The sequence below is a fragment of the Penicillium angulare genome, assembly GCF_028827245.1.
Source record: "Penicillium angulare strain IBT 27051 chromosome Unknown utg000001l_segment0_segment0, whole genome shotgun sequence".
NCBI classification, from domain to species: Eukaryota; Fungi; Ascomycota; class Eurotiomycetes; order Eurotiales; family Aspergillaceae; genus Penicillium; species Penicillium angulare.
In genome coordinates, this window is record NW_026623160.1 from 514,352 (window position 1) to 533,401 (window position 19,050).

Sequence of the window (19,050 nt, forward strand, 5' to 3'; positions counted from 1 at the left end):
TTAAAACCCACCAAGCACATTGACATCCCTCAACTAAACCCCACTGAAAGCATTTACATCGCGACCCATGCACATCTCATTTTCTCCCTCATTTGACGACCTCGCCATGATATCCATTCCATGCAATATACCTGACCGACTCGCGGCGCCACTCATCCATTCTCATTCTCACTAACTCGCATCCCTTCACTCTTCACATATCGCATTAATAAATACATGCATTGAAAATATGACAACTGCACCTTAACATTTTTTCCGCCTTTCATTTTCACCCGCAAACTGGTCCTGTATAGCATCAGCTCTCCATTCCTTCTTCATGACTTCCAAGGTTGTTTGATGCACTTCTTCTGCGTTCTCGTTCCATACTGTTTCATTCCCATTCTCATTCTCTTCGTTTCTGCATCAAGTTCATTGCGTCATTAAGCATTTCGTTGCATGCGTCTGAGGCGGCTACTAGTTCTCGGTATTTTCACCCTTGTTCTTGCTCTTTCTCATGTCCTTGTTCTTGTCCCGAATTCTCTTCTTATTCCCACCTTTTTATGTGATGATTCGTTCTGCATGCTGGCTTCCGAGGCTGAGTCTTTCTGTTCTGTGGGTGTACACGTACCACCCAGTGTTTAGGGGGTATCGGTTTCGTTGTTTTTGCTGTCGTTCTCCGACATAATTCTATTACATTATTCCATGGCGGATTCTTTCAGCCTGAAATTGCCAGTTTCATGTCTGATAACCGTAAAAAGAGAGCATCTATCTCATCAAAATAATCGATGATTTAACATTCAAAGATTAATGTAGACATTAGCAGCTCGGGGAACTTGAACTGCTCAAACCGTTTAAATATTGACAAGGATGTGCAACAAGCTCCATATCTAAGATCTCAACCAAGGATCCGACAGCAACTCCTTCGCTGAGAGCCTTTCTCTCGCCTCCCATCTAAGCATCCAGCGCATGAAGCGTAGAAAATCTACTCGATTCTCACCATCAAGCGTACATTCCAGCTCCTCTAAGGGTGTAGAAGGAACTTCAAAAGAGCCTCTCCATTTACCTATTCTCGTTAGAAAGGGGCATAACAAGGGTGCTTACTGCTCGCATCAAAGAGTTTCTTCACATGATCACTTCTTCTAATCATCGCACGCGGAGGAAGTCCCATATAAGCAATCATCTCAACAAGATGCTGACTGTCTGATCGTTCATTCTTTCCATCACGGGCCGTGAAAAGCTGTCGTTTTTCAAAGAGACCCCACACCTGTGTCGTGTTAGCTATTAAAAAGGATTCTCGCCAAAGTATGCGGGTAGTATATACTAAAACTGCAACGTTCCAAATATCAATTTTTTCATTCCACGGTAAATGAAGCATTACCTCCGGAGCCCTGTAGATAAAAGGCTGAACATTACCTTTATACATTCCCGATTCTGAACCAAAACGAGCTTTACTGAAGTTAGCTAGAACAGGACGGCCATGTTTTCTTGGAACACCCAGTCTCCGAGAAAGGTATATTGTTCTATCTGCGGCTTGTTTTTCTGGACTTGGATCTGAAATCTCTACATTTTCGAAATCGAGTAGAATTGACTCTTCTTCGATATTTAGCATGATTTTTTTTTCTTGGATATCTTTGTTTAGGTAGGTGAGGAGTTAGTATAATGTTTTCAAGTTATATTGGGAATGATTCCTGGTACTGTCTAGCCTGTGTGGACCATATGTGCCTCGCTATGTAAGAAATCCAGGGCAAGGAGGATATGAACCAGAGTTAGTTTTAGGAGGTCCTCCGGGAGGGAATTTTCATGTGTTCGTTTTCGAAGCTCGGAGAGACTCATTGCTAATGGTGGGTGAATGAGACATTGATCTGAATGCGAGTTGTCGAGAGAGGAAAGTTGGAATTCATCCAATATGCTTCGTACGAGAAGTGCACCTTTGTCTTTTGATTTGAGGCACCTGAGATGCTCATAAGCTTCTATTTCTCTTCTCGCGTGGTTTGAGTCGGGTTCAAACAGTTTTAGTGTAATGAATGAATGTTTTCTAATATTTTAATAGTATGACTTTTTATACGAATAAAATGGACAAGGAAAAGCATACTTCAAGTCTCTGCATAACCATACAGTTGAGTATCCACCGTAGCCAAGTTTCCCGACTACCTGATACCTAGAACTGTATACGTCGCTCTGACGGGGAAGAAATTATTTTCGGAATACCATGGTAATCTTTCTTCTTCAAGCTTGGTGGTTGAGTTGATGAGGGGGCCGGGTGGAAATTCTTGTGGTGAAAGGCGTAGACGGAAGGGAGCTTTTAAGAGACGTGATAGACGATTCATTGCTTAGTTCGTGGTGGATCGATCCGATGATGTTTCACAGAGCTGGGTTATGATAAATTAGTACATCTCTAACATACACACATTTCCTAAGACCAAGCCCTCCAAAATCCACCTTTGTCCAGCTGTTCACCAAACGGCAGCTGCAGCCTGAGATGATCCCCACTTAGTTCACTAGAGCGTGTGTTGCCTGCACTAACCAGGCAGCAGCCCCGTTGAGGCCTTACAAATCAGGCTTATAAAACCAGAGTCTCCTTTTTATAGATTCAATTTTCCCCTCACGATTTCAATTCTTTCTTCTCTTCGAATAGTCTCAATTAATCGTCGCTGTAAATCCCAATCGTGTTCCCCCTAATGCGTGGCGTTTCTAGCGTTCTTCCTCGACCTCATATCCATTCCCCGTGAGGTTTTCGGTTTCCTTATTCTTCTTTGTCGCAACTCTCATCCTTTATTTCTCCACCGTCTGCCCTTTCCACTTCAATCTCAAATCGTCTACAATCCTTTCGAAAACTCCAACATGGCACCGAGATCGTTCAAAAAGTTTGCCATTGCCGTCAGTGGTACAATTCCCGGGTACAAGCAGGGTAAATAGCCCCTGGTCTACTAGCTCCCCTCTGTGGACCCCGCCGAGGCTGAAACTAACAAGTCATGCTACAGCTGATGTGAAAGCTTTGGTAGAGGGCCAAGGTGGAACCTTCATCACAGCGGTCAATGATGATTGTACGCACTTGATCACCACACAGAAAGATACCGAAAAGAACAGCGTCAAATGTATGTGCTAAGTTAACATTGCCAATTGACCTTTCTTTTAAGTTCATTGCTGACGGATACCGACCAGATCAATCCGCTACAAAAATCAAAGGTTGCAAGATTGTGACCGTCGATTGGCTCGTCGAATGCAATAACGCCAGTAAGGTGGTTCCAGAGAAGAGTTATTTGATCAGCGCAATGGCGAAAGACGACAGCCAGAAGAAACAAAAGCCAGCCAAAGATGCAAGCCCTGCTACAGGAAACAAGCGCGCCATTAAAGATGAATCCGAAGAAGAAGATAGCCAACCGACTAAGAAGCAAAAGGACGCTAAAAAGGCCAGTCCAAATGGCACTCTGAACGTTCCTGTTGACGAGGTGTTCAACCACCCAACTATTTTCCGATCAGGGGGTAAGTGAAAATCTATCATTTAGTAACATGATCTGATACTGACTTGGAAATCTATATACAGCACCCAAGGTATTCATTGAAGATAATGGTATGATATGGGATGCGACATTGAATCAGACCGACTCTCACAAAAACAACAACAAGTTCTACCGCGTGCAGGTCATCGTATCAAACGATGAATCGGAGTACGTGACCTGGACCCGATGGGGCCGCGTCGGTGAATTCGGACAATCCGCCGCTCTGGGTAATGGCACACTCGATGAAGCTAAGAAGTTCTTCGAGCGGAAATTCAAAGACAAGTCCGGACTGAAGTGGGAGAATCGACTCGACCCTCCCAAGGCAGGCAAATACATGTTCATCGAGCGAGATTACGAAGCGGATGACACTGAAGACGAGCAGCCAGTTACCAAGAAGGAGAAAGACGAGCCCGATGCTGAGGTCGAAAGTGAATTGACAAAGCCATTACAGAACCTGATGTCGTTCATCTTCAATTTCGACCACTTCCAGTCTGCGATGGCGTCCATGTCGTATGATGCTAAGAAACTGCCGCTGGGCAAGTTGAGTGAGAGGACTTTGAAGATGGGATTTACAACTCTAAAGGAGCTTGCCGCATTGATCACGAGCACTGTCCATGATTCTGACTGGAAGACCTCAGTCGATACGCTGAGCAATCAATACTTTACCATCATCCCGCATGTCTTTGGACGGAATCGGCCTCCCATTCTGAACACCGATGCTCTCATCAAAAAAGAAATCGATCTCCTGGAAGCACTGACGGATATGGATGTTGCGAACGAGATCATGAAGGAGTCTAAGCTGGCCGAGATTCACCAGCTAGATCGACAGTTCCAGAGTCTCGGTATGAAGGAGATGACCAGACGTAAGTTGATACACCACCACCATCACCACCTCCTCCTTCTCCTTCTGAGTCGTTGTACTGATTTTCTCCAGTGGAACAAAGCTCGACAGAGTTCCTTGAGTTAGCAAACTACCTCAACAGCTCCCGTGGCGCAACCCATCACATCAACTACACGGTAATAGACATCTTCCGCGTGGAACGTGAAGGGGAAGAAGCTCGCTTCCAGTCCTCTCCATACGCAAAAATACAAAACAGCGACCGCCGTCTCCTCTGGCATGGTTCCCGAAGCACAAACTTCGGTGGTATCCTCAGCCAAGGTCTCCGAATCGCTCCCCCCGAAGCACCAGTAAACGGATACATGTTCGGCAAGGGGGTCTACCTCGCCGATACCTCCACCAAGTCTGCAAACTACTGTTGCCCATACAACAGTGCAGGCATGGGACTCCTGCTACTCTGCGACGCCGAGCTCGGCGATCCCATGCTCGAGCTTACCAACAGCGACTACCAGGCTGGAGAGAATGCCAAAGCCCAAGGTAAAATCGCCACATTGGGGAAGGGCTGCGCCGTTCCCGGGGGGTGGAAAAATGCCAGCGTGCTTAACTCGGCGTTGGATGGTGTTAAGATGCCGGACATCACTCTTGGCCAGGCACAAAATAACAATGCTGGCTTACAATATAACGAATATATCGTTTACGACGTCGCGCAGATTCGGCAGAGATATCTCTTTTATGTTCGGATGCATTAGTAGTGGGCCTGAACATGTTGATGGATGCGGTCAGTGTCGTTTTCGGTTGATATGGGTTGATTTACATTTTGAAGTTATGGCATGGTATTGCGGTTGGAGTTCTTTTCCATTTTGAACAAGTTGCACTGGAGTTTGCGGATTCAATAGGTGCCTGGCTTTGCGTTGAGCATTTACTTTGCAAAATTCTTCATTTCAATCAATTACAGTAGAGTTCGAAAACAGGTTATCCCTTAAATACTATCACTTTGTCTCTCGGGCTGTAACCGAAACCATACTAATCCATATCAAGTAACGGTGTAAAATCAGAGTCGCTATAAATAGCGTGGTCTCGACCTTGGGATATATGCTGTACGTATTATTCCGTATTTCACACGAAATCGTGCTGTATACTTGCACCTTCCTACTGTACCCCTCAATGCGACGATATTTTTCTTTGTATATCTACCCGGGGACTGTATAAATACTCTATACAATATGGCACTAAGACTCAATCACTTAAATTTGATTTTTATTACTGATATGATCAAAAGCCAGTTACTATTCTTAAATAGCTGAGGTAGTAGAATGTAGCCAACAGACAATCAAAAATATCTGCAGGAACTTACGACTATTCGGATATATCTATACCCTACTAACTTGTGTCGGCTGTTGACATAGTATAGTACTACTGATGCTAGAAGTGCTCTATAGTTATCTACTGGGAAAGCCGAACCTGTATCTTGAGGAGATAATTCTTTTTCTGTAGGATAAATTCTAAATACTGGTAACTACCTGAGCTCTTATATTTAAAGGATAGTCTAAGAAGACTACCCAATGGAAGGCTTAAGAGCAGAATACCAACTTATAAGAAGTTTATCTTCATAATCTGTCCGAATTCAAATCGTATCATCTTCTATATATTGACGAATTTAGATATAATAAGAGGATTAGGTTCTGACGTATAAGCTTGTCATTGCTTGGTGTAGTACCACAATAAGTCTTCTAGTTCTACTGTAATAAATATTATTGAATTCTATCTGTATATACTTAGGATGTATCTCTGGTCTTGGAATAGCATCATATTGACTGTCTGGCTAGATTACCCCGCTGCACGCGGGACAGAAAGCTGTCGATTGATCTAACATTCTTATCAGAGCGATTCAGCTAAATGGAGAAAACGCCAAGAAAACGCCGATCGAAGAACAGTTCAGCTGAAATAAGGATGATCTCGCTTGCCTGGCAGGTTGCCATGGAATGCCGATCAGCGGTATGCAAAAAACACCTCAGATCGGCGGGCAAAGTGCCGTTTTTCGTCGTATCCTCTGACCTACGAAACACGAACACAAAGGTCAGGGAGAACATAAATGGTAGGGAATAGTAACGCAAGAAGATCCGAGATGGCACAATCCAAATGGCGGTGATTTTTTGGGACACGAAGAACTTCAAATGTTCGCTGGGGGTTTATCCGGGGTGGCGCAGCTGAAGCACCTTCGTTAGCCAGGGTCGCTAACAAGGAGTCTAATAGCCCGCCCTTTGCACGCGTAATTGGAATCAGGCCGGTATAGCTAACAGTTTTGATGCCCTTGCTCTCTTGGAAAGAGACTAAATCACCTTGATATATATGAAGGCTACTCTTATACTTAAAGTTCGACAAGCTATCAACCAGGGGATCCAATCATCACATGTACATTAATATATTTTCTAAAGAACCTTCCACGTCTATCAACGACGGACGAATCAAGGCAGGCTTTTATGAAACCTTTCCAGAAGAACTCTCCAAGAGAATGTGGACGTAGATTAGGGAATTTTTGAACCAGATTGATCCACAAGGCGTTTCAAAGTGGAACACATTGTAGTAATGATTCCACCCAGGTGTTGGCCCTGCGAATGATCGCCACGAACATGCATCCACGCTGAATACTAAGCTCTGTACTTTAAGATTGGACTTATTTGATATTTTATAATTTGCGACAAGTATATCCAGAACTCCACGACCTTTCCCCAGACACATTTTGCCATACTTAGCCGTCACCATTTTAGGACTAGCGTATCATGGACGGCAACACTAACCGTATTGAGCGACCGAGCGGCTAGATCTAACCCGATTTGTGCGTCCATAGGCTACGCGCCCCGGATCAGGTGCTGGTGATGATGAGCTTCGATAGAGGCAGATTAAGAAAAATATGGCCATGGAAAAAAGGTATATGAAAGCGTATCCTGAACAGATTCTGATCAAAAAGATTCAACCCCACTCAATTCACCTACAGAAAAACTCAAATATCACCGGTCCTGCTCATTCTGTCAACACAACACCAGTATACCATCGTCTCTACGCCCGCCCGCACATACCTCAATCCAGCGGCAAATCCCAAACAACAAAATGGGCATCAAAACCACTCCAACACCTCCCCTCTCAAACCCACACATCTGCATAATCGGCTCTCTCAACATTGACTTCGTCACCTCGACTCCCCGCTGCCCAGGTCCAGGCGAAACACTCACAGCCACCGCTCTAAATGTAACAGCCGGAGGCAAAGGCGGAAACCAAGCCGTTGCAGCCGGGCGCGCTTCATTCCTTACACCAACTTGCCAAGATGTATCCGTGAGCATGATTGGGGCTGTCGGCGCCGAAGACCCATACTACAGCACACTGCTCAAGCCATGCCTCGAGAAGTCAGGTGTGAGCACACAATATATTGAAGAATCAACGGATTTCCAGACAGGATCGGCAAGCATCATTGTTGAAGAAGCTGCTGGCGGCGAGAACCGCATTCTTGTTGTCCCTGGTGCGAACCATGGTGGGATTATGAGCGACGTGGCGCAGATCGTGGGTGCTGTTAAGGCGCAGGAGGTTGCTCCTTCTGTTATTGTGTTACAGGGTGAGATTCCACGGAAGACAACACTGGGTTTATTGGAATACTTCAATGGTGGTGTTGCAGATGATCGTGGCTGTGTTGTTTTTAATCCAGCGCCCGTTTTCCCGGAGGGTATCTCGCTTGAGTCATTGCGGAACACGGCTGTTTTGATTATGAATGAAACGGAGGCTGTTCAAATGTCGAGCTGCATTGCTGGATTATCAGTTGCAGATGCTGCGAAATTAGAGAGTTTGCAGCCTGACGAGTTGGCACCACGATTCCACGATGTGGCAGGCGTTCAAGTGGTGTTAATTACGCTGGGCGCAAATGGAGTTTATTTCTCGACTAAGAGTGGGCGTCAGGGTGTTGTGAATGGAGTTCGTGTTCCTAAGGTTGTGGATACAACTGCTGCGGGAGATACATTTGTAGGATACTTCTCTACAGCCTTGGCACGGTTTTTGGCTACGGGTGCTGTTCTGGAGGCGTTTGACAGCGAGATTCAAGGCGCTGTGGAGAAGGCTAATGCTGCTGCGGCTAAGTGTGTACAGCGCCGTGGCGCGATGCAAAGCATTCCCTTCTCTTACGATATGGAGTGATGGGCAAACAGAATGAATCAGTAATATAAATTGATAAACATGGTATATAGAATAAAAGAACTAGCGTCATGGCATCTCAAACAAAAATATGGACATCATAGGTCATTCTCTTCTGGATCTTCATCGTATCGTGCAATTCTCCAAGCGGCTTTCAGCGATTCGGTTTCGCGCTCAAGATTAATCCCGGTAGTAGCCGTGATTCTCTTGAATAAGTCCAACAAAACAGCCTGCTGAGACTCGTGCGTCATTTCCCTCGCAATTAGTAACATACTTGCCACAAGAATCGGATCCCATTGCTCCGGTGAGTCATTGCTAGCTGCAATTCCAGCGATTGACTGCGCATGCCAGATATGGGAAGTAAAGCAGCGCGGACCAGGAAGGGATTTCAAAAGCCGTGGCTTATGGGTAAGAAGCAAGAGGGAGGTAATATGATAAACCGCATTAGCGACCAGCGCCATGGGTGTAGTGTATACCAAAATAGGGAATGACGAGTCGTGATGTGGATCAATTTGATCTGCTTCGCCCCCTCGCACTTCCACAATCTGTTGAGCATCAACTGGACGCTCGTTATACCATTTTTGACAGTCTGTCCAGAGAAAGGTCCATTGCGAGAGGAAATGAGATTGTCGAAGAGATGGGAAGGCTGTTAAATCTGGGGAGCCGGCGGTTGGTGGAGAGGGGACATCCGAGTCTCCATATATTAAAGCAAGGCAGTGGCCTAGCAGACATAATGCATGTTGATGAAACCTGGTGACATTGCTTCGTGGTATAGTGGATGATGAAGGGTGTATAGGAGAGCCGTCTCGTTGAAGAAATGTACGGAATGGAAGAATTGGTGACTTATAGGCCGATATTGAAGCTGCAAGATCTATTCAAAAAGTGTCAGTAGCTAAATCGCCTTCATTCAAGCTCTCAAAATAGACTATTTGAGGGAATGACGTACCGAGTCGAAAGTAGAGCCAGAATAGCGATCCCCCAAGGTCAAGCGTAAGGTCGGTCGGCGACAGAAGTCCAGCTCCATAATCAGTGTGAGGCGACATCAAATTCCTCCACTGTTGCAAACCAGCTGGCAAGAGTTCCTGAAGCAGAAGCAACGCTTTCCCCGCGTGAGTTTCAAGGTCAGGGTGAAGACTATTTGTATCTTCTGCTTCTTTTCTAAATCGCAAAATATTGGCAATATCTTCGCTATAATTGAGTGATATCAGCGACCTCTGGCCTGCAGATAATGCGCAGACAGCAGATTGTAAAATTCGATTCGATCGAGAAAGAAGCAGAACTTGAACACCAAGTGCACAGTTCGAATCGCCGGTATCCATCCAGGGGCCAACATGATAGCGAAAGTGGCGCAATAGGTCCGTCTCATAACTCGCGCTTGCAGTTGTAGGCCTGTATACTAGTCTCTGGTAACTTGCAGCAAAGCCGAGAGAGCCATGATATGGGACAGGGGCTCTGTGATCTTCGCCACCTAACACCAAGTCTGAGCTACTTTGCAAGGTCGATGGCTCTGTATAATGTATAGAGTCGTTAGAGCCAAGGATGTTGTCTATCCCCACAGGATTCTCAAATCGCGCTTCATTCGGTTGAACCGGGGAAGGGTGTATGAGCCCCTGGCTTTGCAAAGATTCTTGTTGTCCTGACTTGTCTTTGTCGCCAGATGCATGCGCTACTGGTGAGTCGTCAACAAACTATATCAAATGTTAACGCGATGAAAAGGACTTCAGGAATAACAGCGTATCACGAACAGTAATGGAGCTGTACACCTGCCTCGCAGCCCCAGCTGTCATCTGCCCAGATCTCGGTGGTACAAAAGCCAAGTCAGATCCATATTTGCAAGTGAATCCTTTGACTTCACAGTTAGCACATCGCGGCTTCTGCTCATCGCCTGTTTAATATTAGCGAAAGGTCTCCAATTCTTGAAATTCAAGAGCTTTACATTTCCTTCTCCGCTTGCGACACGTCAAACAGCCCGTCCTAACCCTCTGCTTGCCCGCGGGTGTAGGCTTGCGCGGCATGGTTAGAAGATCATGACCCCAGAATGTTGAAAGAGGCCAAAAAGAGATCCAGCGGAGCCTCCATGGCCCCAAAATGTGTTCTCCGGAGGCCGCCGAAGCCGAAATGCCCGACGGGCCCCCTCGTGTGGGGCAAATTCCCGAAGAGGGCAGCAGAATGAGAAGTGCGGGTTCAACCGCGAGTCCCATAATTTGATGTGGTCATGGAGACATTCGGACGCCACCCGACACGATCGATGGGCTTAAGATATCTTGATCGTGGTGGCTTACCCTTTTCTGTCATTTTTCTTAATTTTTAAGCGTTTATATCTTGGTTTGTGGATCTACAACTGCCACGTTCTTGACAGAGATGTGGAGACAAAACACGATTCTATGTGGATCTATAGCACAAAGTATGGGGCACGTTTATGTTATAATATCAAAAACATCATTTTGTTAAAACTTAATTATATACGTTGAAATTAATTCTTCTCGTATCCGGTCGAGATTAATATCATAGGGCTTGAGGCCATTGATCAATTTACAGGGTCTCAATGTATTGAGCACCCTCCTTCTTCTCCAAGTCCCGACCTGTAGCAGCACCCATGCGCTCAATAAACGCGGTCAAGCCAACATCGCGCTGGGCCTCACGCATAAGCTCGGCATCACGTTCGCCAGTGTTGCTGCCGAAAACGCGATCCATCTCTTCAAGGGATGCATTCTTCGTCTCGGGCAGGAAAAACCAAACCCAGACAATGCCAACAGCCAGGAACACAGCGAAGAAAATATATGTGCCCCACTCCCAAGCCTGTAGCATCGGGGGAACAAAGAATGCGATCGCAAAGTTATTAATCCAATTGCTTGAGGCTCCGATTGAGGCACCCTTAGCACGAATGGAGAGTGGGAAAATTTCCGAAACAAGGGTCCATGAGACAGGCCCCCAGGTGGCACCGAAGCCAGCAATATAGAGCCAGATGAGAGCTAGAATAAGGTCGTTAGTAATGTTTTCTTTTTGGAAGGTACATGCAGTTTAAGCGCCACTTACCGACTGCGGTCCAACCAGCCGCCACATGGTTTGGCCAGTCGTGCTGGAATTTCGCCACGATGACTCCGACAATCACCATACTGACGAACATCACAAGGGATCCACCAAGAAGCATGGGCTTGCGACCAATTTTGTCAATGACCAGCTGGGAAACTGTTAATTTGATAAGAAAAAGAAAACTAAGTCACTTGAACGTACCATTCCAGGGATTGTGCTGATGATGAAGACAACGCCGGTAACACCGGTTGCGAGAAGAGCAATGGTTCCGCCAGTCAAGCCAAGGCTGACGAATACATTAGACGCGTAGTAAATAACTGCACAGTATCGATTAGTATAAGATTGAAAATTGGAGGAGAACAAGGGTGAAACTTACTAGCATCGATACCACTCCATTGCTGGAAAAACATGATCAACCAGGCCGTAGTCACGCGCTTGAAGTTATCCATAGACCGGAAGCAGTTGGCGTATTGGGCAATCTGGTTCATGAAGACACTCTTGCGCTCACGCTCTGCCAATTTGGGGAACGCCTTGGCGAATGCACGTTCTTCGAAAACCGCCTCAGCTTTAATCTCAAGGTACTCAACCTGAACCAGCTCATGTTCAACAGGACACTTTCTCATCCAGGCCAGAGTAGCTTGTGCCTCCTCATCGCGACCCTTCTTGACAAGCCAGCGAGGGGAGAATGGCATAAACCAAATTCCACAAGCAAGGAATACGGCAGGAATGCCCTGGATAATTGAGGGAAGACGCCAGGCTAGATCACTCTGTGTCGAACCAGTGCCCCCGATATTGTTACTTCCATATCCGACCCAGAAAGAAATCATGATACCCAGGATAGTGGCAAACTGGTAGAAAGAGACCAGCAAGCCGCGCATTTCAGGAGCAGCAAGTTCCGCATTGTAGAGCGGGCCGACGCCACTAAAAAGTCCGACACCAAGACCGGTAAAGAAACGTCCTGCATACAGGAGGGATGGGTTGCCAGCCGTAGCTCCGACGTAGAGGTAACTTCCGAGGATGACCCAGCAGCAGGCGAAGAACATAGTGTATTTGCGAGAGAAGATCTCGCCAAGGATACCGGCAGCCAGGGAACCGACAATACCACCCAATTGGAGAACTGAGGTTAACCATCCTGTTGCTGTAGATGATGCGACGACGGTTGGGAAGTTTTCGGTGAATCGGGTCATGACAAGCGATTGGCCAAGGACGCCCTGCTGGTAGCCATATTCGAAACCACCGAAGCTGAAGCAAACATTAGATTGAGTTATGTTAACCACATGCTAGGAATTCAAAACTTACGAAGCAAAGAATGCGATGAAGAGAACTTTGGGGTTCTCGAAGATCGACTGCCACATAGATTTCTTCGCAATCAGAGTGCGTGGAGCAACCTCCACATCAATGGACGATCGGTCAGTCATGATGAAAAAACAGAATGGGGTTGTACGCTGTAACGTCGAAGTGGGGTGGGAGCTTAGTTGATACAATTAAGCAACCAGCTATGTCCGCACACAGTACAGACAAATAGAAGAAGAAGAAAGACAAAAGTCCCTTCGCGAAGAAGAGTAAAGAAAGAAAAGACTCAGTGAAATTGGAAAAACTCCACGAGAAGAAAGATGGACATCAGGCCATATATACACTTTTACGCCTCCATCCTTGAGGCTTTCTGTCCCGTGTATTTAGATCCATCTAACCCAAAAAAAGTTAAATATTCTACCCCAGTCTCGGTCTCCCGAGTCTCGTGCACACCCCGGAAGACGAAGAAACGCGGAGGCAAAAGTGTGGAGGGACATCCACTAAGCTCTGTTCAGCAGAGCGTAGGCTATGATGGCCATTTTGAGCAAGAATGTCGGAATCGGGTGGATCCACTCGGTAAAAAATGTTACCCTCAAAAGAGAAATGGGAACTTCGACCCGACCGATTCCCGCGGAGGATGCCCGCGAAGCAGGGTTTTTCTGCAGCCCTAGCTCTAGTGGATACGCTAACGGCCAGTTAAATGCGCTAGGTGGAGGGGTCGGACTCGACATTCCGAATTGGGTGAGCAGAGCCAAGGGACCTCTCTTTTGGCTAAGTAGATGCGGGGAATTAGTGGAAATCGCGTGGATACCATGTGGACATCAGATGGACTTGGGAAATCCCTAAATTGGAAGGGTTGACGTAAAATGTCTGCAGTGTATCGGAGAATCGTCGATCGCGCAGATTGTTGCCAGGCGACAACATTCTTTTATCGCGACGATCAATTCGTATAAAATGGGTCGATGGGACTTTCGAAGGTGGCTTTGTGTTTGAACTTGAGTTTAGCTGCTACTGTTCGCTGTATATACCCGTTATAATGCATTTGCCCGTTTCATTACCGCTGCTTTGCGGCTCTTTGCTGCCGTTTGTTACTGGAGGTCTTGCTCTACCAAAGACCTCTCGTGCTGACAAGCACTATGCCATCATGGACAATGATTGGTATACTGCGGGCTTCGTGCCTTACCTAGTCGCCCTCGACGGAGGTGTTGAGGTGCTGGGTCTGGCCTCGGGTAAGTTGTGATTGATTTCAAGCGATCAAATGCTGGTACTAATACCGAGATCACAGACACTGCAAATACATGGCAGCCACAAGTTGCTCTACATGCCGTGGCAACATTGGAAGCTGGCAACCTGAGCTGTATCCCAGTTTATCCCGGGGCGACTTGGCCACTCATCAACACACCTGAGCGCTTCCAAGCCTGGGAGACTGTTCACGGAAAGCTGCCTTGGGAGGGTGCCTTTGCCCCGGAGAACAAGACCCTTGAGGCTGAGGGCAACGATCCTACCTCCGGTAACCCCAACCGCATTGTGAAGGCGGCCTTCAAGGAAGGTTTCCCCAAGGGCAAGCCAAACAACTCTACCTCTGCTGCGAACTTCATGGTCGAGATGGTGCACAAGTACCCCGGCCAGGTCTCCATCTACTCTGCTGGTGCTCTGACCAACGTCGCTCTGGCTGTTCGCATGGATCCCCAATTCGCCTCCCTTGCTAGGGATCTTATCATTATGGGCGGATACGTCGATCTCAACATGCTTCAGGCCACTGGCAGCATTCTGCTCGCTGATCTTCAGTCCGACGTGAGTTCGCCCCACTCGATCTGTCTGTCGATCTTTTTGCTAACCTTCAATCGCAGATCAACTTGATGATTGACCCTGAAGCCTCCAAGATCGCCCTGACTGCTGACTTCCCCAACATCACTATTGCTGGTAACGTTGCCAATCAGGTTTTCCCAAGTCAGGAGTTTGCCGATGAGGTTCTCTCTGTCTCCAACCCTTACAGCAAGCTTTTCCATGACTACTATGATCTCTCCTTCCCTTTCTGGGATGAGACTGCTGCTGCTCTGATGGTTGACCCTTCCCTTGCTACCAACCAGACTTCAGGTGAGTTTTTGTTACTTCCTTGTATGATAAAGGCATATGATCTAATATTTGAAAATTTTAAGTTTACCTTGATGTCGACACCTCTTATGGCAGCCCCAACTACGGCAACGTCCACGTTTACCAAAAGGCTCTTGCCCCTTGTGGTATTCGCCCAGTCAACTTTGTCTTCCAGGTTGACGCGGACAAACTGAAGCAGCGTATTAAGCACGCTCTGCAGTACCCCAAGTCTTGCGCTGATCTTCAATAGACAGTGCCTGACTTGGCTTTCTCTGAACTTATTCTTTGTCCTCATTTCAGGTATATATCTCCATACTATGACTCGGACGTTTTTTTCTTGCCTTTCGAGTATTGGCAATAGTATATACTAGTACTGCATTCACACATGATTTTGTATATATTAGATGCATATAGTACATATAATTTATATTCCAAGAAACATCTTGTAAACACTCATAATCTAGTCTTAAATCAAATGGCCGACAATATTTCACCCGGCTCGTATCCCCAGGCTCGTTCTAAATCCTTTAGTCGCCAAAGAGCGCCCCAACCAGTCGTCTCCTCCACAATCTTAAACAGCTTGGCCACTTCAATATGCTCACTATGATGACTCAGAAGTTTCCCCGCAATGTAAAGTGGCTGAATTGCATTGATCAAATTGCCACTGTGGGGGTTCGTAAGCGAAATGCCACAAACCCTGCGAGCGTGCCAGATAGAGGAATATTGCGGTTTCAGTAAAGAGAAAACCTTCTCAGGGGGCTTCATATCCAGCATCATGACACATGAAGCATGGTATAATTGGTTCCCTGAGATAGCAGCCCAATGTGCGAATAGAATTTCCGGAAAAATCTGACCCCCGCCTATCCCTGTGGTCTTAATTGGTAGCATGGCAGGGGGTCGCTGATCAAGCCAATACTGTAATTCATCCCATAACGTAGTCCATTTCTCGACAAATGGCCTCGAATCATCGACCATCTCGCCTAGTTCAAGGTATCTTGTCCGCCGACAAGCTAGATCGCAGGTCTTTGCGCATAAATATACCGCCCAGTTTGCATGCATGTCAGGTAAAACTGAGCCCTTCTCACAGAACAAGTCCTTGATCATCCTTTCCCGTTCCTTGGGGCTGGCATTCTCAGGCATGGCCGGCACCCATTTTTCAAGTGGGAGCACCGTACTCTCAGCTCCATTGGAGATGATCGCACCACACAATTCCATTCGCGCATAGCACCAGAACACAGCTTGCAGATGGCCGCCAGACAATCCATTCACGTTGAAAGACTCGAAAAGCGCCGCACAGCCTTCAACATGGCGGCGCCAGTCGCGCGGACTGACGGACATAAGTTCCATGACGGCGAGAATACACACTGTGACCAAGATATTGGGATCTTTCGCTTGAAGACCCGGTCCAAGAAGGCGGATGGACTCCTGATAGAGTTCTAAACTGTCGTAGGCCTTGTCGAGACATGCTTTCCGCTCTGTCTGCCGGGCGGAAAAGGCCAGAATAGCATAAAAGAGAGTTGGCGACCGTTGCGCGAGAATTGGAATGTGAACTCCAAAATGTCGCGACTCGTCAAATTTGTCAAGGTAAGGAGCACATTCAGTTATCCAGTTTTTAAGATAAAAAATTAGACGAATTTTGGGGATTGAGACCCGTGTGAAATCTAGGCTCTGACGAGATGCCCTTGACGCAGGGCCTTCTAATGGTTCTGATGCAACAGGGGATGTGTAGCTGCTTGGCTCGAGGCTTGCTACTGCGCTGAAAAGTACACATCGTAGTTCTTCTTGTAACTCGAGGAAGCGCGGATTGGCAGCGTACTCATCCGCACTAGAGAAAGTCCCCGGTGATAAGAACGCCTCTTCTTCAAAAAGTGAATTTGTCCCATTGTATGGTTCGGGAATTCTGCTTTCGGGTAATATTGGGGCAACTGGCTCATCCATCATGTCGCTGTCCATTGTTATTGTAGAATCTGGGGTAAGGAAGAGGGAAGAAACGGTTTGGGTGGAGTAAAATTCACTAAGAGGAAAAACCTACTTAGTCACGGAAATCAAGCAGTGATCCATGGATGCTAGATTTATTCTACCAAAGTTCATCAACATTCCTTTTCTTTTTCTTTTTCTTTTCTAAAAAAGTAAAACGAAATATTCAGAACAATCGATTGTTTTCGCCATTCTCAAGTATCTAAATTCTTTATGTACAAACTAAGGACAGTAATCAACGGCTCCAATATCTCCTCGCCACTCAAAGTGTACCACATCCACAATTTGCCTCAATACAGTAGGATTTAGCAAACTTCTCGTAGCATCTGCGAGCCACGCGAGATTTGTTTCTGGTTGGGGGCGACACATGCTGTACAATTTGTCCATCTCAACTCGCTTCTTCGTCACTCGCGGTCCATCCTGGCCCAGGGTGCCATACGACTGCAAAGCCTGCACCAATCGATCATATCTTGAAGTATTGATCTCAGATTCATATTCGCACATAGAGTACTTCTGGACATGTTTCACCCAGTGAAGCAACTCGTAAACTTTATGATGAGATCCAAGGATTGCCCAATTGCAGTATCCCATGACCACTAACGCGCCAACCTCCGACGATTTGATCACTTCGATCGCGGTGTCAAGGCATTTCCCAATCATCCGATCGATATAATGGCATAGATTTCCTCTCATTCCGCGAAGAAAAGGTTTCTCCCGCTGCTTGCGTAAGATGTCACCGCGAAAATCAACAAAGTCGTTGATGTAAACGCAAGCTTGAACAGTTTTCATGAATTCTTGCTCGGTGAGCTGTTGACCGGTCGCTATTGAAGCAGTCATGACTCCATGAAATGCCGCGACATCAATATGACGGTGGACTCCAAGACCATTCATACCACTTCCGTAGATTCCATCCGGTAGATGAGGGCGCGAATGATCTCTGAAAAATCCAAGGACTCGGCACTGAATCATATATGCAGCCAGGTTCTCAAACTGCCAATCCGATATATGACCAGCCAAATTACACAGCTTCAAGAACGATATTGCTGCAGCACCAGTTTGTTGCAATAATTTTAATCCCTTCGCATCTGCCGCTTCGCAGTAATCGCCGATCAATATGTCGTTGCATGAGTCTGCGATTGCCCGTGCCAAACCCTCATCACAGAGGCCTGCTCCACATGCAAGCACACCCCATAATATTTTGCGTCGGTTCAGATCTTGATCTGTTCGGGGGTGGTATACAGCTGATTTGAAATGATCTTATTGCCGTCAATTCCAGGATTCGGGCGTCGGTCGGGCGCTTGGATTTCTGGAATCATTTGGACAGTTCTGGATCCTTGACAGGTATATGTGATATATTCCATTTCCGTGTTTGCAAGTATTAATTCATTCACAGCCTCCGTGAGCCTTTTTGCAGTAAAAAGATCTGTACTGTTCCAATCGTTTTGGCGATCGGAAACTCTGTACATTGCATCTAACATGCCCTGGTGGGCGCCACACAAGTGTTGCGACTGCTTGGAATATTGATCTTTGTCGCACTTGCAATCTGTCTGAGGATTGTAACTCTCCGACATAAGATCTGTCTCGCCACATCAAGGGGGCTTTAGCCCGCCGTATGTGACTTTCCCGTCAGCGACTTGACATTTGAAAGAATGAACGGCCTGCATAAGCCGATCATGGCTCAAAAGCTTGTGGATGTTCTCGTCTGTGAACAAATTGGCAACTTCGTCGAGATTAAAGCTCGGATCGTAGGAAATTTTGTCTTGTTCAACTGAATAAAGAAGCCAAGCATCAACCCAGGCGAGGTAGATGTGTAGAAAACCGGGTTGGCTTGAATGGCCCTTTTCTATTGTGCTGCCCAAGAATCCTAGACAAGGAGCCTTCGGGAAGGTTCATAAAAAGGCAATAACATATTTGCCGCTTAGTGAGGCTTCTTCCCAGCAGTTACCACCAAGTTGTATATGGAAAAGTTACGACTGGGGTAGGGCCATAAAAGGGCATGTTGAGTATTACTTGGAAACTGGGTTGCTTGGAAGCTGGGTTGCTTGGAAGCAGCAAGAAAAATGGAAATAAAATCTGCCATGCCTCCCAACCACTTAATGTGCAGCTCATGACTCCGCCGATCCCTATCAAGGACTTTGATACAAAGCATCTGTCGGCACT

General features: G+C 46.5%; 7 protein-coding genes across 7 annotated transcripts; 3 read left to right on the top strand and 4 right to left on the bottom strand.

Annotated features, from left to right (window-relative positions):
• Positions 1-2,820: 2,820 nt before the first annotated feature.
• On the top strand, positions 2,821-5,066 carry N7478_000185 (putative poly(ADP)-ribose polymerase PARP; the record flags this gene model as incomplete). Its single annotated transcript, XM_056916401.1, has 5 exons — positions 2,821-2,887; positions 2,961-3,074; positions 3,142-3,462; positions 3,524-4,342; positions 4,414-5,066. 5 exons carry the CDS (start codon positions 2,821-2,823, stop codon positions 5,064-5,066), a joined length of 1,974 nt encoding a protein of 657 aa, XP_056784281.1.
• Positions 5,067-7,425: 2,359 nt separating this feature from the next.
• N7478_000186 (ribokinase) lies at positions 7,426-8,496 on the top strand (the record flags this gene model as incomplete). The annotated part of the gene is made up of 1 exon (XM_056916402.1): positions 7,426-8,496. One exon carries the CDS (start codon positions 7,426-7,428, stop codon positions 8,494-8,496), a length of 1,071 nt encoding a protein of 356 aa, XP_056784282.1.
• A 95-nt stretch (positions 8,497-8,591) lies between these two features.
• On the bottom strand, positions 8,592-10,508 carry N7478_000187 (uncharacterized protein; the record flags this gene model as incomplete). The annotated part of the gene is made up of 4 exons (XM_056916403.1): positions 8,592-9,364; positions 9,440-10,181; positions 10,239-10,378; positions 10,430-10,508. The coding sequence occupies 4 exons, from the start codon at positions 10,506-10,508 to the stop codon at positions 8,592-8,594; spliced, it is 1,734 nt and encodes a 577-aa protein (XP_056784283.1).
• Positions 10,509-11,025: 517 nt separating this feature from the next.
• N7478_000188 (sugar porter family MFS transporter) lies at positions 11,026-12,944 on the bottom strand (the record flags this gene model as incomplete). The annotated part of the gene is made up of 5 exons (XM_056916404.1): positions 11,026-11,465; positions 11,530-11,674; positions 11,728-11,843; positions 11,903-12,768; positions 12,826-12,944. The coding sequence occupies 5 exons, from the start codon at positions 12,942-12,944 to the stop codon at positions 11,026-11,028; spliced, it is 1,686 nt and encodes a 561-aa protein (XP_056784284.1).
• Positions 12,945-13,855: 911 nt separating this feature from the next.
• N7478_000189 (uncharacterized protein) lies at positions 13,856-15,163 on the top strand (the record flags this gene model as incomplete). Its single annotated transcript, XM_056916405.1, has 4 exons — positions 13,856-14,048; positions 14,105-14,613; positions 14,670-14,916; positions 14,979-15,163. 4 exons carry the CDS (start codon positions 13,856-13,858, stop codon positions 15,161-15,163), a joined length of 1,134 nt encoding a protein of 377 aa, XP_056784285.1.
• A 221-nt stretch (positions 15,164-15,384) lies between these two features.
• On the bottom strand, positions 15,385-16,866 carry N7478_000190 (putative C6 transcription factor; the record flags this gene model as incomplete). Its single annotated transcript, XM_056916406.1, has 1 exon — positions 15,385-16,866. The coding sequence occupies one exon, from the start codon at positions 16,864-16,866 to the stop codon at positions 15,385-15,387; it is 1,482 nt and encodes a 493-aa protein (XP_056784286.1).
• A 246-nt stretch (positions 16,867-17,112) lies between these two features.
• N7478_000191 (uncharacterized protein) lies at positions 17,113-17,859 on the bottom strand (the record flags this gene model as incomplete). Its single annotated transcript, XM_056916407.1, has 1 exon — positions 17,113-17,859. One exon carries the CDS (start codon positions 17,857-17,859, stop codon positions 17,113-17,115), a length of 747 nt encoding a protein of 248 aa, XP_056784287.1.
• Between the last annotated feature and the right edge of the window lie 1,191 nt (positions 17,860-19,050).